Source organism: Rhamphochromis longiceps, linkage group LG22 (assembly GCF_057381845.1).
Source record: "Rhamphochromis longiceps isolate RC_006_pf linkage group LG22, R_longiceps_female_GT1.1, whole genome shotgun sequence".
Classification (NCBI taxonomy): domain Eukaryota; kingdom Metazoa; phylum Chordata; class Actinopteri; order Cichliformes; family Cichlidae; genus Rhamphochromis; species Rhamphochromis longiceps.
Genome location: NC_140577.1, coordinates 8,269,208 through 8,285,316, shown reverse-complemented (window position 1 = coordinate 8,285,316; position 16,109 = coordinate 8,269,208). Strand labels below are relative to the sequence as shown.

At 38.1% G+C, this 16,109-nt stretch overlaps 2 protein-coding genes across 5 annotated transcripts; one reads left to right on the top strand and one right to left on the bottom strand.

Moving 5' to 3' along the window:
• Window positions 1-256: 256 nt before the first annotated feature.
• LOC146643333 (uncharacterized) lies at window positions 257-7,987 on the bottom strand. 3 transcript variants are annotated; one of them, XM_085396578.1, is made up of 3 exons: window positions 7,696-7,987; window positions 4,614-4,680; window positions 257-3,637 (listed from the first exon to the last, which is right to left on the bottom strand). In XM_085396578.1, the coding sequence occupies exons 1-3, from the start codon at window positions 7,747-7,749 to the stop codon at window positions 1,080-1,082; spliced, it is 2,679 nt and encodes an 892-aa protein (XP_085252704.1). In that variant the 5' UTR covers window positions 7,750-7,987; the 3' UTR covers window positions 257-1,079. The 3 variants fall into 3 exon arrangements, with proteins under 3 accessions (XP_085252704.1, XP_085252705.1, XP_085252706.1); XM_085396579.1 differs by having other exon boundaries at window positions 7,603-7,757; XM_085396580.1 differs by having other exon boundaries at window positions 4,614-4,752; window positions 7,603-7,740.
• A 165-nt stretch (window positions 7,988-8,152) lies between these two features.
• Window positions 8,153-15,952, top strand: fbxl6 (F-box and leucine-rich repeat protein 6). Of its 2 annotated transcripts, none has more exons than XM_085396581.1 (10): window positions 8,153-8,286; window positions 10,827-11,426; window positions 12,084-12,242; window positions 12,315-12,378; window positions 13,115-13,246; window positions 13,752-13,859; window positions 13,964-14,077; window positions 14,622-14,853; window positions 15,073-15,313; window positions 15,442-15,952. In XM_085396581.1, the coding sequence occupies exons 2-10, from the start codon at window positions 10,909-10,911 to the stop codon at window positions 15,569-15,571; spliced, it is 1,698 nt and encodes a 565-aa protein (XP_085252707.1). In that variant the 5' UTR covers window positions 8,153-8,286; window positions 10,827-10,908; the 3' UTR covers window positions 15,572-15,952. The 2 variants fall into 2 exon arrangements, with proteins under 2 accessions (XP_085252707.1, XP_085252708.1); XM_085396582.1 differs by lacking the exon at window positions 8,153-8,286 and adding an exon at window positions 9,155-9,493.
• The last annotated feature ends 157 nt before the right edge of the window (window positions 15,953-16,109 follow it).

Genomic DNA, 16,109 nt, shown 5'->3' with positions numbered 1-16,109 from the left:
TCTTACAGTGGTTCTCTGACACATACAAGCTCCAAATTTTTTAAAGCAGCGTATAATATAACACGTTTGGACATTAACTCTGTTGGAGCGTTTTCATACTCGATAAGGAATTCTAGACATTCCGACAACCGTGAAGGCACCATCTGCCTTGGAGTTCTCTCGTTTGCGATCCAGCGGGCAACTCACAGACGGCTCATTGTAAACAACTGTTACCTTTAAAATAATTTAAGGGGGGGGGGGGTTGCTTGTTTTTTTGTTTTTGTGGGAAGTTAACACTGATTGTTGCTTAAATTGCGACACTATCGCCCTCTACTTTAACAGCTAATTAGATTCATTTCAGCCAAACAATGGGCTTTGCTGCTCTTCTCTAGCATTTTAATAATTAAAAAAAAAGAAAGAGAGAAGATCCCAATACTATGACTTTCGATACAGCAATCCCACTGCCACCCTATTTTTGTTTTTTACCTTTGTGTGGTGTTTATTTAGCTTTAAATAATTTAGATTTATTTAACCCTTTATGTTGTTTTGTGTTCTGAGTTTAAGGTTAAAACAATAAACACAATGATTTTCTTTATAGTGAATTCAGAAAATGGATCCAGCAGACCCAAACAATACACAAGGGTTAAAGGACAAGGGGGCGCAAGAGTTTATGATCATGAACTCGTTGACATGATTAACTCAGCTCAACTTGACACGACTAACTGTCGCTGATTAACTCACTCACACTGAGGCTTGTGATACAAACACAAATGCCCTTCAGATCTGACAAACACGAGGTCACCAACAACAACATCCAGACATTTTGTCGTTTGGTTGATAAATTAAGTAAAATAATTTGACAGTGGTCAATTTCACATCTTTTATGTAAGGATTAGTTACAAACTCATCGACATTATCGCAAAAAAAAAAAAAAACTTATAAAAATATCCAGTCTTTCCAACTAATGGCATGTACAAAATAATACATTATGTGATAAGTGTGTTTTTGCTTAGTCCGAAGCCATGCAGTCACATGAGGAAGTCACATGATAAGATTTCATCCTCTTGACCTCTTCTCTAGATATCATACAGTTAAAGCACTCATGTGCCGCTGCTGCTTTGACTCGGACCGGTCGCAGCTTCCGTCGTGTCCTGGAGCACCGGCTTCTTTTTGGTCCTTCTAGGCGCCAAAACGATAGAGTAGCCAGGCTTTACGCGCGGAAGTGCAAGCTTCAGCTTCAGTGCCATTTGTGTGCTGTTGTGGAAAACCATATCCAGGTGAGAGTTTGTGTTGTTCAGAATCATTTTCTGATACACGATCTCGCAGCGCAGCCCCTCCCGTTTCTCAGCTCGGGATTTTCCATCGAAACGCAGCATCATTTTATCGACATCCTGCTGAGTTTTGCATGGCCCTCCGTTTCTATTCACTTGAGCTATTATGTAATCCCTGTCCATGTTCTCCTCTATCTCCTCGTACACCTTTATTGCCTTTTCTATTTTGCTGGCATAACCTTTTCTCATCTGTGGACTGCGGGTTTCTTTTGAGGTCCTCCTTCTAACTTCCAAAATGGAAAAGTCAGAGTCGTCAGAGCTCTCATCAGATGAAGCAGATTGGTATTTGTCTTCTTGGGAGCTGCCTGATGACAAGTTCTCATCTACAGAGTACTTTGTTGACTTCTCAGGCCTTTTCCTCTTGTAGGGGTATGTGTGGCCAAAGGGGTACTCCGCCATCAAAACAGAGAATGTGCAACTGACCAACTGCAAGCTCAAATTGGTGGAAGGAATTTGGGAAAATTTTCCTCCTGGCAGAAAATCCTTGAGGTGTTCTTCAGTGACTGAAGCAATCACCTTTATCGTCCTCTTCAAGCAAGCTCTGATCAGATCTCGATTCGTGTGCCACTGCCCACAGTAGTGAAACACTCCGTCAAAGGTTTTCTCTTGCAGTGGGTACTGCAGAAAGACATCCGTAGCCTCCTCTGGTTCCAGCAGAGTTGAAGGATCTTTGGACCAATCGAGAAATTTTTGGTAGAGATAGAGTAAGTACTGGCTGTAGAGAGCGTACTCTCCTCCACTCTTCAGAAGCTGCCAGTAAGGACCGAGGATTTTGCAGTACACAATTGCCAGAACACATACGAGGCTCTGAATCACAGTGTCGTTCGCATCTGCGGCAACACTCTCCAGAATAATGTTCGGGCATTTATCATTGTTCAGCGACAGCAAATCTGAGAAGAAGAGAGCGATCTCTTTGTGGTGGTGGATAAGACCCGCAGCAGCTTCAAAGTAGGTGTTGAATCTGTTTGAGTGATTTACCGCCAGTCTGGAGGGATTATTCTTTTCCTCACAGAAAGCCACCCAGTACTTCCTGTAGTTTTTCTTCTCGGGGGTGCGAGGGCTCAGGATATCACAAGCCATGTGAATATACCGTGAGGTGGCGCTTTCTGGAAAATTGACAAAGTTCTTGAATTTAGGGAGCTTATCACGGCCTAGTTTCTCTCCCGCTGACTCAATGATCTCCTTTTCAAAGTCAAATATGTGCTGTTCCACTACATCGTGAACATCAACGAGGAAATTGGCATTGTAGTTTAGAAACATGACAGGAGAGACAAGGGAAATGTGTTCATGCATTGCCTCGAGCTTCTTCTCAAACACTGCCATAGCTGGATTGTCTTTGAATGTCAGAGCGTACTGATTTTTAAGGAGATCCAGGGAAACCTGCTTGCACACTTCTGTTTTCCCACTGTACACACTGGACAGTTTATGGACAGTCAGCATTGCGATGTCAAGAACAGTCATAGACTCTGCTGTGTTACCCGAGGTTTCGTCTCCACTGTTGGAAACATCCATATCCTCATAATTTCTATGTACAGCAGCATGATCGTTTTGTCCTCGTATTTCATCTCTGTCCATCTCAGGCTCCTCACTTTCCATGATTTCAAAAATCTCGTCTTCCTCTTTGATTATAACTTTTTCATAATATATGCTCTCATCTCTTCTCATGCGTTTCTTTACAATAAGCTTTGGCTCTTTTATCTGAACCAGTTCAAACGGACTTTGAAGCATATTTTCAACCAATGCATTCCTCCTGTTACTTCTTGTTTCTGAATTGCAGCAAAACGCCTTTAACTTTTTTATTTTGGCTTTGAGGACTTGATATGCCCTTTGAACATTGCCATTCTTACAGTACTGTGAGTTGAAGTTTCTAAGCCAACTTACTAGAACAATTGGGGAAATTTTCTCCCTGCTCACAAAGTTGCTTAGTTCAAGAATCAAGCCGTTTGTGACTTCGATCGACTTTGCCCGATCTGAAAAATCTCTCATTTCCAAAAGATCTTGCCGCTCGACTCCAATGCTATCACATATTGGTCCAACAAAATTAAAATTGACATCTGATTCCAGGAAGACCAGCCTTGCATCATATCCAAGACTCAGTGTTGTGGCAATGCCTCTTCCAATCAAACGGCGAAAATCTGCTGACTGATGTGCGGGGAAGATCCTCTTGAGCCAATCCACAATGGCGATCCACGGAAAATTATTGTCCTCTCTCAAAAGTCCTACTTGGATCATAAATCTGTTCTTGCAGGGGCCCTTTTCAAGCTCTAATTCTTCTCCTGATTGAGGACCAATGAAGTCCGCAACGAGCTTCCAGTAGTATTCATCTCCTGAAAAATAGAAATCAAAGTAATCAGAAATGTAAACCTTTACGAAGAGGTAAGGCTTTTTAAATGAACTGGTATTAGGTAGGGCTGCACGATTTTGCATAAAATGAGAATCACGATTTTTTGGCTTAGAATTGAGATCACGATTCTCTCACGATTTTCTTTTCCAGTATAAATATTTATTGCACTTATTAACTGCACATCAACTTCGTAACAGTTGAGACTGAACATAAAAACAATAAATAAACATAAAAACAACAAATGTCTCACATTTTGTTGTTGCCGCAAAATGTTGTACTGCTTGAAATTCCGTCTCCACCGTTGCTCGACACTGCGTGTATAGAGCAGGTAGTGCAACAATAGAAAAATAGTTGCGGGACAGCACTGTGTAGCGTTTGTCTAGGGTGTTGATCATTTTCCTAAATCCCTCGTTTTGCACAGTGTTGATGGAAGCCATATCTTTGGTCAGGTGATAAGTGATAGCCTCCGTAATTTCTTTGTGCCTGCGGGAGTTCGACGGGTATAGGGAAGCGCTGTATAAGGTTCCCGTTATTGATGTTTGGGTGGTTGACCGGGACGGATTTTCTCCTGTCACTTTCTCGTCATCCCTGACGTGCTCGCCGTTGTTTTTTTTCCCTGCTAATTTTAGCATCACACGGCACAGCTTCTGTATCACGTGGTATAAGGCTCCGCCCTTGTCATTTGTTGAGCAGGAAGAGTGAGCGCTTGTTTTCATACAGATTACGTCCCGGATCAAAATGAGGTACAATCGTCGTCGTCATCTTTTTTTTTTTTTTTTTAATCGTTGTCATTTGGAAATGAGATCGCACATAAGTATGAATCGAGATCGCGATTTTCTAACGATTAATCGTGCAGCCCTAGTATTAGGCACAGTCACTATGTGAAGGTTTATTAGCAAAAGTGACTTAAATACAAGCTTTACTAAGTAGCTGTTTACTTGCAATGCATTCAGACTTACTTAGATTGGCTTCAGTCACAGCTGCTTTCCCACAAAGAGAAAAATCTTGACCATCCTCCATTGTATGCTGTTTTAAAAGAGACAGAGATGAAATTCTTCAGTCCTCAGTCTACAGAAGACGACGCTTTCAAGACAAAAACTGGATGGATAATGCATGACAAATCAGCATGATTAAGATCTGACAGACCAAACAAAATAACAGTGGACGAGAACGTTTCCCTGCTTTTACAATGACAAATTTGTCCTAAATTTGTATGAAGATGAATGACTGAAACTAAACAGTTAAAACTGTAGCTGATATTTCAAAATGTTATGATCTTAATAATAATTATTTACGTTTTTCTTGCACATTTTTTATCTTCCCCTACTAAAACCCATAAAGAGTAATAGTTCTAATACATCACAGTGAGAAAAAGTGCATCATGGCACAAACAACAAGTAACAACCATTTCCTTATCGCATCATGTCGTTTTATTTTATGTTTTGTATTTTCATAAAATGTCTTGGATCCAGGCCATGTCAAATTTCTCTGAAAAAAATCACATTAGTGTTAAAAATTTCAGGTCCCTACTGTCATTAGTTTTCATCTTTTCAGAGGGAATTTGAAATTTCACTATCTGGAAAACTACTTGGCCCTTCGAATATTTAGGGTACTATGGCTCAACACCACTACCATCATCCATTAAAATGCTTTTTTCAGAAAACTATTATTTCAGAATGGACCTGAAATTTGACATAACTCTAATAAAGATGAAAATATTTGGCCTGAGTTTTCTCAGACAAATGTGAGACTTTGCTTTAAGCATCTGCAAAGAAACAACACTGACACTCTGTATTCCCTAAAAAAGAAAACAAGTTGTTTATATTTTATTCTCATTATAATAAAATTTTATGTTACTAAATTGAATCTTTTCAGTTAATCAATCAGACTGATTACTAACAATCTGACTTTCAAACAAAACACATTAAATTCTTTGTTTTTACAAAATTACATTTTCACACAGAGAAACAGTTTACTTTTCACTTGTAAGAACTGCATATATCAGCAACTACATTTCTAATATGTCTGTATTTTATCAAGCATATGCCCAGTTCATTTGTTCATCTGTGATTCAACCCCCCCCCCCAAATCTCTTTGTGTGTTGTCTCAACCAGACTTTCCTGTAATTTTTAAAGTGGTTTTCAACACTACCAGGCTTTCTGAAGCTCTTTCAAAGTGTTTCTTTGGACACTGGGAGCATTTTCATCCATTTCTGTACCACCTTCAGAGTATTTTTGTTTTCAAGCCATTTAGCTTAATTATTGAATTATTTGAGTATAAAAACAAACCTAAGTGAAGCGATGACAGCATGTTTATACATATCAGACTACTTATTAGCAGCCTGTCACAAAACATTATGTGTTGTCATTTAGTTTTAGTTTGTTTGAGCTTATGAAAAATGACAATGATAGCACAGTCTGACAGACATATAATAGTATTTTTGGATGAACAAGGTGATTCCAAAAGAGCTGTTGTCCAAACATATATGCTGAGATATAGTACATCTCAGCATGGTGTGCGTTGTGTCTTTAATAAATCTGAGGAAGCTGGATCTTGTCAAAACTGATAGAATGCACACAGATTTTTACCACAATGCGATACAATTTGGAAAGCATCTGATTGGCTACAACTTCATTTTTCAGCATGACAATGATCCCTGTCAATGTAGTAAAAGCACACCTGGATAGAAAAGCACACAACTGAACACTATCAGTCACAGGCTGACCTCAACATCACTGAAGCAGTGTGGGATGATATTGGCAGAGAACGGAACAAAGAGCAAGCAACTTCCAAAGAAAACCTTTGAATGCCCTTCAAGAAGCCTGGAGAAGATTTCTTAAAGAAATGACAATAAAGCATGTCTAAAACAATCAAGGCTGCATTGAAGAATATAGATGGTCCTATCAAACATTGACTTTCAAACTTGTTAGAATTGTAGAAACTCAGTTTTTACCTTGTATATTACATTTCCACATATGTTTACATATGTTACAGTGATTTGTTGTACCCATTACCCATTTTTCTAAATATAGCTGGTACTAGTAAAAAATGTAATGTTACAAAACTGTGTGACATATATTCTAACTAGTTAAAATTCCAAAACGACATATTCATAGTTTAATTTTTACTTCTCAAATAACATTTAATGATCTACAGTAAACACTGTTTTCAGGAGCAACTTAAGTGATCATCATAATTATTTTTAACTGATTAAAACTGAATTAAAGAGAACTACAACTAGTCTAAAGTAGGTAACAAACATGTAAATTATAAAATAAAAATATAAAATATAAATGCCTGCAATGGTGTTTGAATACATGTCAGTTATAAGTTTTTGACTAGCTATTAAAGTTATGCAAAGACAAAGTTATTAATAACATGTTGAAAAATAAAAAAGATCTCTGGGTATCTAATTATAGATGTTACTTATCAAAGTGAATTTCTAAAAAGTTGGTCTGTAATTATAACTAGTCAAAATATAGATGAATAAATAAAATTACCATATCTATGGCTGTTAAATACTACAGGGGTGCATGTCATAGCAGATCAAAAGTACAAAACAACAACTAAACATTCTGCAGAAATAATATATTTAAGTGCACTTGTATGACGAACATGTATATCACATACTAATTTATCTTGTGAGAGGGGCTAAGCTATGTAAAGAATCCTTATTGGATACTATGTGTGTTTTATTATCAGTAAACATGCATAATTAATCCCTAACATGTATAAATACATCGAAATATGTGACTATTCCTGTGATTTAATGGCGTTATAAGCAGGTTTTTCGGAAAAAAAGGATTGTAGCTACATCTCTAAGTGAATGCTAATGCTGGACTAAATCTACATGCTAATGCTAGCCTTCTGAGCAACATGCTACTATTAGCACCTACTTTACTAGCACAAAACTAAGCATGCAAAAGTGCAATAATCCGTGATTAATACCTGAGCAGAAAGATGTGCTGGGTTCTGTAGCGTTCCCAAATAATTTGAACTGTATGCGCTGTAAATCTATGATTTAGTAGTACAAGTTCTTACCCAGAAACAAAAATACCAGGCGCCTGGGACACGCTCCCTCTCAGAATACACCATGAAGGGGTGGAGACCGTGCGCTGCAACGATTGGCTGGTTTTACAGAAGGCGGGCATTTGTCGAGGTCTCAACGAATCATTGCTGCGAAACGGCCGTGAAGCCCCACAGAAGAAGAAACTGGGAACGACAGATTTTCAACTTTAACTGTGTTGTTGGTTAACGTGTTATCCTATAGGATGTTAGTTTTCATTGAAAAGACTGCACTTTTATATATTTATTGTTAAATTGCGTGTTTCTATGCAAATAATGATTTTAAATTTTTATTTATTTTTTCATAATGAGTAGGTGGATTTTTTTAAATGCTCTCAGTTTTGTGGGAAATGCAACTCTAAAAGTAAATAAATGATTTAAAGTTTTTTTAAAAAATATATATTTATATTTAGTCTGCGTGGAATTGCAGCTGAATGTGTTATAACGACGGTAATATTTTGTTACTTGAAGACATTTAATAAAGTTTTTTGTTTAAAAAAAAATACCAACAATGCGAAGTGCATTATGGGTCCACTTATTGCAGTTGTCTTCGTGATCTAGCGGCAGGTAATGTAAAACAGCAATTTATGAATGTATTGTTTAAAAAGCATTTCTGTTAATAACATTTGTTTAATTATCGACAGGCTCTGATAATGCTTACTGCCGCCGTCGCAATGATTTCCATGCCGTATTTTGTCATATTGTGCTCCAGGGCGATTTGTGGGAACTAGCTCAGTTAACTGGTGTCAGGTAGCGTTAGCTAACTCTCTAAACGATGGCTAGGTAGGTAAGAGCTTAGTAATAATAAAATGTTAATATATTGTGTTTGATCGTCATTTCTCGTGCTTCACATAAAGTCGTCGGTAGAGCCGTTTTCTGTTTGCAAACAATGAACATGCGCGCGCAGTTTTGAAGTGGAAAACGGCTTGTTAGCAAACGTGAGCAACAAATTTCTGTTAATATGGCTCATATCGTTACATAAAACAACAACAAAACTACAAATGCATTCAGTAAAATCCACCTTAGCCTCTTTCAGGATGCAGTTACTGTACCCCACATTGAAACTCCAAACAATAGAAAACAGGGACAAATTAAATAAATTACAGTTCTGCAGCGCAATATTGGATCCTTGGCTTCATGTGGCTGTAACAACTCGGCATTGTTATAGATGTGGTCATCATTGTGATATTTGCAGAGGACAATGTGAGATGTAGTGAAGGTAGGTAGAAGGTGTAAGTGAGTTTGGAGAGGTGGAGCTATGCTCTTAAGAGAAATGAAAGTCAGCAGAAGCTAGACATATCCACGTTTGTGAATGAGATGGAGACTGGTGTGATAGAGAAGTTGCAAGGTATAGAGTTAGTGAAGTTAGTGTTAGTTTAAATACCTGGGGTCAATCATCCTAAGGACAGTGCACAAGAGAGATGAAGAAGATGGAGTGGGTGGAGATGGGGTGATTTGTGACAGAAGCATAGCAGCAAGACTTAAATGGAAGGTTTACAAGATGGTAGTGAGACCTGCTAGGATTTATGGTTTGAAGATGTTGGAGCTGAAGGTGTTAGAGTTGGAAGATTTTCTTTGGAAGGGACTAGGATGGATATCAGAGGGACAGTCATTTGGAGAACACGTTTGATAGGCAAAGCTAAAAATGGTTTGGGCATGTGCAGCGGAGGGATAGTGAATATATTTTACAAGGGATGCTGAATATGGAAATGCCAGACAGGAGGAAGACTGCAGAGGAGATCCATGGATGCATTGAAGGAGGACATACAGAAGGGTGGGTGTGACAGATGATGGTAGGGAGAGGGGGAGATGGAGGCAGATGGAAGCAGGTAAAGAAGGTGACTAACATAAATAGCAACTTTCTAGATGTTTGGTCATACCACAGTAGATTTTTGTATTTATATGTTATCCCAGCTTTAACTATCATATATTGGCTTTGAATATTTCAGCTTGTGTAGAATTAATTAAAAAATCAGAAAAAAAGCCTGTTAATGTTCACTATTCACAATACCACGTTTTGACTTACGGGCCTGTATAACAAACTTTCACTGGCCTCTACAATATTTTTAATGACCCAAAGAAGCCAATTTAATTGTTTTCAATACTGGAAGCTCTATCTTTAATAATGTAGTATAAAATAATAGTAGACTTATATTTTATAAAGTTACATCTCCCAAGTAAATGGTAGCTAAAGCTGTAAAATAATTGTCATGTATAACATTATCTAGCCCTCTTTCCCTGCAGGAATCACAGCTGTTAGCCTTCGGCTATAAAATCTGCCTTTTTTTAACGATCATTTCAAACTGAATAAACAGACTGCATACAGACAGCTCTGCTTTATTTAGTCGCACTTTTCAAATACTACCTGCATGAAAAAAATACTAATTTGTCGGTTCATTTTTGGCCAGTGAATTGATACATGGAAACTGGCCCCAGTGGGCCACTAGTTATTTTGAACCCTGCAGCTGTAATTTGCTTACCCTTTGTTATCAAAATACATCAGATGTCTTAGTTTAAAAACAGATGTCTGTAGTCTAAGTAAAGTTTACAGATGGAGCAGTATGTCACAAAAATGTATCCTCTGCAGAGGAAAACAACACATTTTCACACCAAATCTCTTCCCCCATCTATTGACACACCCAAGCTCGTCAAGAAAGACTTTTATCAACAAACCTGTTCAACTCTGAGCATGCCAACTGTGTAGTTATTCGAACTTTTACTTTAGTGAGATTAACTATTGTGAATAGTTACAAGTGTTCTGTGTATAAAAACTCCTCATTACGTATTTGCAGAAACAGACCTGGTGCAGGATGTTTTGCATCTGTACAGCTGAGTGGGAATTTTGTGTCTAAATATTGGGAGTTCTGAACAATCAATTCTTAAGCAATCTGATATTTTATGTGCAGTCTACAATATGCAAATAGGGAGGTCAATTTAAAGTCATGTTGATACATCCTCGTTCACTTTATCTAACCATAATTTAGACGTGACTTTTACAGTTTTGTTTTTGTTGCCATTTTTCTCACTTCACTATGTGTGTTTTGTTTTACCCCCAGTGGAGATCAGATTACTCTCACAGACTTATCTTGATCTGCTTCTCATTCCAGACATTACCACCTATGAGACTATCATGCTGATAACTGGTTTTCCTGGATTTAATCTCACTGTAAACTCAAGATAGCAGCAACTATGGATGCATCTGAAGCAGAAGCCTCAACACAGAATCAGGGAAAAGAGGAAGGTGCATCATCAGCTCAAGGAGATGCTGGAGCAAGACCAAAAAAGGCATCTTTGAAAAGAGCTGCAGATGCCAAAGCAAAAAAGAAGCACAAAAAGGCTCGAGTGTCCAGACCTGCCCGGCCTGGTTATACTGTCCATCAAGGGGAAGATATGCTTCTCGTTATATCGAGTTCCACCTCCCAGTATGACGGGTCAGTGTGGACTCTTAAGAAAAAGAAGGGGAGCAAAAAGAAGAAGTTGGCAAAAGGAAAAGGAAAAGCCAGTCAGGTCAAGAAAAAGAAGCCAGTCAATGCCAAGCCCAAACTGGAAAGTAAACCAGTTATAGAAAAAGAAGAAAAAGTCGCAAATTTCTTTATAACTCAGGAAGAAGACGACCACAGATGGGGCCACAGCCTGCCTGAGGAGATGCTAATTAATATTTTTCAGATTGTGGTCATTCAAGAGGGAGCAGTGCCCTTTTTATGCAGGTATTGTGTCGTACATGTGATTTATTTGTAATTAAACCTATGAGATTAAGACTGAAATGGTGCATACACTATTTTAATCAAAATCATTTCATGCAAGTTAATTATCTTTCACTTACTTCAATACCTTGGATATCAATCTCATAACTTAAAGTCTGAATCTCTCTACATAACCTTTATTATTATTATTACTATTATTATTATTAAGACTGTAAGTTATTTAACTTTATGGATAAACATTAAGAAAACTGATAAAACGCCCTTCAAGGAAATTTCTTTACATGTTTGTTTTGTGCGATTGAACAGTTTAACGCATTCACATTACTATGATAGAACAAGGAGATACTCACATTTAAAAAGCTGTGTTGGATATGCATTTTTCAGCTCTACTTTGGGAAGTAAAAGTCAATGAATCCATCTTCTTCCATTTAATTCAATTCACAAATGATGACTTGTGATGAGGCTGGAGGCTATCCCAGCTGTCATTCATAGGGTCAGAGGCAGGGCACACTCTGGAAGTGTCGATAGTGTGTCACTGGGCTAACATATAGAGACACTCAGTGTGAGGAAGCCAGCATACCGACCCAGAGAACCTTCTTGAGGTCAAGTGACAGTCCTAAGCACCGCACCGTTTAATTCTTCCTGGTGTTTTCGGTGCAGGGTGGGGAGAGTTTGTCGTCTGTGGAACGCCGCTGCCTCCAGTCCGATCCTGTGGCACAGAGTGACTGTCGGTCACTGCTGGATTGCACCAGGGAGGAGCCAACTACCAAAAACTCAGAAGAAGATTAAGGACACTTTGGACTGGCTGGCACACAGCAGGTTTGTACTTTATTTAGCTTTTTGCTTAAGTCTTAATCATGTAAATGAATTCTAAACTGTGTTGTTTTCTAGATTCTCTCAGCTGCGAGACTTTTCTCTGTGTCACTGGACAAAGAACGTTGATTATGCATTAGAGGTAAGTCATCGAGAATTAAACATTATTTGAAAGATCTTCTCATCTGAAATGATTAGTACATTCATACACATACAAATCCACAAACAAGCTCTCCTCACACAAGTTCAAAGAAAAGAACATAAAAATCATTTCTTAATGTATTTTTAAAAATACAGTAATAGTCAAGACTTACGTTTTCTTGGCAACTGTTTTGATAATCATTGATTATTTTTCTTTCTTGGTAATAAGTTGGTTTCAGCTTCTCAAGCTTAGAGAGTGTAAAGTTAAAGAATATTTCTGGTGTTTGTTGGAGGCAATTTGAAGTAACTCCCTTTTATATTTTACAGTGAACATATTGATGACAACCTGTAGTGAAAAATGAACTAAGATGTCCATCATTAAATATAATCTGATCCCATAAGCCCCATATCCCAATAGGATATTGTTTTTGTCCAGAGAGTATTTTTGATTTTCCAGCATATTGATTACATTACATTAAAAAAACCACACTGGTTGCAAATATTTTCTTCCTAGCCTGACAAGACCAGGCAAAATTTAACAAGCCTGAATACAAAATAAGTCTTAAACTGAGAAACTCCCCTTCACACACTGGTGTTTGTTCATTTTGGATCCTGTTCATACATAAATTACAGTTCACTTAAAAACAATATATAAAGGAATAAATGTTTTATTAAAATTTTGGTTTATCTGTATTATTTAATACTTAGTATGTGGCTTTTTTTGAAATCATCATCAGGTTGTGTCGCAGTACTGCCCTGATCTTTGCTCCCTCAAGCTTTCTTACTGCACAGGAGTGACAGCGGCGGCCTTCCGCAGCCTCGGTCTGCACAGCCGCTTCCTGCACAGCTTAAATCTCCAGTATTCAGAGGTACGTGGACCTGTGTAGAGATTTTCTAATAGAAGCCATGCAAAGATCTTTCACTGTGTAATGAAGTTACACAGTGCAATGAATGTGCAGTGTTTTACAGTACAGGGAAAGTTTCTCTATGCTTGCTCTAAATTTAAAGTGTAACTTTAAGGGTTTGTCAAGAATTTAATGTTAACTCATTCACTGCCAGCCATTGGCAGTGAATGAGTTAAACCCACTGACTCATACACTGCAATTGACGGCTATAGACGTCAATGGCAGTGAATGAGTTAAGCACTTTAAACAAGATAAGCAGATATTTATGATGAAAAATATCTCAACTGTTTTTACTTGTCTTATATTAACTATATGAGCTTTAAGGGTATTTTCCCAATGCAGATTATCATTTTTTTATTCATAAGAAACTTCATCCACTTTATATAGGTGATATATCATAAGGAGAGCTTTTTTCATCCAGGCATGATTGCATGTAGAGAATTTGCAGGATAACTTGCTTTTGCTGTAGTTCCAGGTTGAAGGACTCCTTGAGTATCTTGAAAACCATGGGAGCCAGATCAGGCAAATATTGTTCAGTCATGGACTAAAGAATGACAGACTTCTGGCTGCAATCACTGTAAGACTTTTCTCTCTTTGTTTGTGAAACACGTGCTACACAAAGTCAGTGCTACTGGACAAATGAGCTTAATAAATGCATAGCATTGCTTTTTGTTTTTCCAGCGGGGATGCTGTCCCGATTTGGAGATGCTGGAGGTCAACACCAAGCTTGACAGTAAAGACTGCCAACTTCCTGTTTGCATCCAGGCACTACAGATGGCATGCCCTAAGCTCAAGGTAAAACAAAGGTCTTCTCTGTTTTAGTGTGACTACATTAGCTTTTTTACATTAAAGTTTAAACTCTTAATTAAGAAGATGAAGAAAAGCAGGCGTTTTATTAATTGTTGATTGATTGTTTATTGTTAATATTTAAATTCCAGCTTTTCAAAGACTTTTTGGATCTCTTGGTTCTTGACTGCTGGTTGAAAAAACAAGGTGCATTTGAAATTATCGTTATGAACCCTGGTTTTATATAATTTGATTTTTTTTTTTTTTTTTTGAAATGCTACAGAACAGTTATTTAAGTGAGCATGTTCTTCACAATTCCTGCTCCACCTTTTATTCTTGGACTCTAGTAGAATGACTTTATTTCATTGACAGTCTAAAGTAGTTCTTATTCCTCTTATACTTGGCTACTGTGCAGCATGTATGTGACAGAAAATAAGGAAACGCCCAAGTAGCACTAAAGCCAGTAGCTGTAATTTCTTATCTACTGGCAGAGTTTGCACTTTGCTAAAGGTTACTTGTTCTCCCGTGACGCTTACGTACTGCTTCCCATCAGACCTTCCGAATGATGAACGTCCAACCTCTTCATAAGGGAATGCGTTTTGGTATCGACCCAACATCAGGCTTCCCATTACTGGAGGAGCTTTGTATCGCAACCACATCGTTTTCCTATTTGACCGACAGAGATTTGAGGGACATTCTCTTCGATTCCCCCAAACTGCGAGTGCTGGACCTGCGAGGCTGTTCTCGAATCACAGCGTCTGGTCTTGCAGATTTACCCTGTCTAGGTATGTTTGTCAGGAAATTAATGCTTTTTGCTTTATGTCACCAATACCGAGCAGCTCAGTTTGGCTTTTTCAGAATGAATCTATGATGACCTGGAAGTCGGAGTCAGGACAGTTTAGTACAGTTTGTACACAAAATGTGTCTGAATTATTTGAAGGCTTCACATTTTAAAACCATTTCAAACATTTATCTGCTTAATTTTACTGTCTTGTATTTGGCAGAGCTTGAATGTTTGTTCTGGGGACAATATTTCAGCAGCCATGTTGGGCTGTCATCGCTTAAGAAAGGACTTCACACGTTGACCCAAAAATGGAGTCGAACTTTGCAACAGCTGGACATTGCACATCAGCTCTTCACTGAGGAAGACTTGGAGTTAGCAATGAGTTACCTTTGTCAAGCTGAGGCAGACACACTGCGCTCACTGAACTTGAGTGGGACCAGAATTACACCACGTGCACTCAGGTAGTTGTTTTGTACTTACCTCAGTAGCGCCGCAAATCCAAAATAACCTCTTTATTAGACAAAGTGCATCCAAAAAGAACTGAGAATTAATCAGTCGTTCCCATTCACGTCTGTGCTTTGTTTTGCAGGCCAGTCATTGGACAAATGACTGCTCTAGACTACCTCAACCTTTCATCCTGCCGCTATCTCCCAAGAGGTGTAAAGAGGATTTATCGTGGCCAAGAAGACATCCGGCAGCTGCTGGACAAATTGGAATAGCTCTCACATTCATGTGGTTCCAGAAATGAGAAACCAAGTTTACAAGGCAGACTTGAATATCTTAATGCAGGCCTCGCTGTGGGTTATATTGTCTAATCGATGTGAATATTTTGCCCTCAGGACTTTTTTGATAGACATTTTTTCTGTCTGTTGTTGGTACGAAATTGACATTTCTGTGTTTGAATGCAAGAAGCAGTAGTTTGCAAACCTGTTACTACCGCATTAATGTCAGGTGGGGGGTTTTGTTTTTTGTTTTGACAATAACCAACACACAATGCGTGACACCTAGTACTGTATATAGATCATTTTATTTGTAAAACTAAATATTCATTTGCGTGTATCTTTTTTTTTTAAATGTGATTTCTGATTTTTTTTTTTTTTGATCAAAAATAAATGTTTAACATGTCACAAGAGAATCAGGGTTGTATTGGTCTTTATTTCCACTAGAGAGTGCTGTCCTGTCAGTATAAATTTACATTTGTCATCTTAAGGGACTGGTCATACTGGATTCATACCTTGCTTGTAGCAACATGTTTAA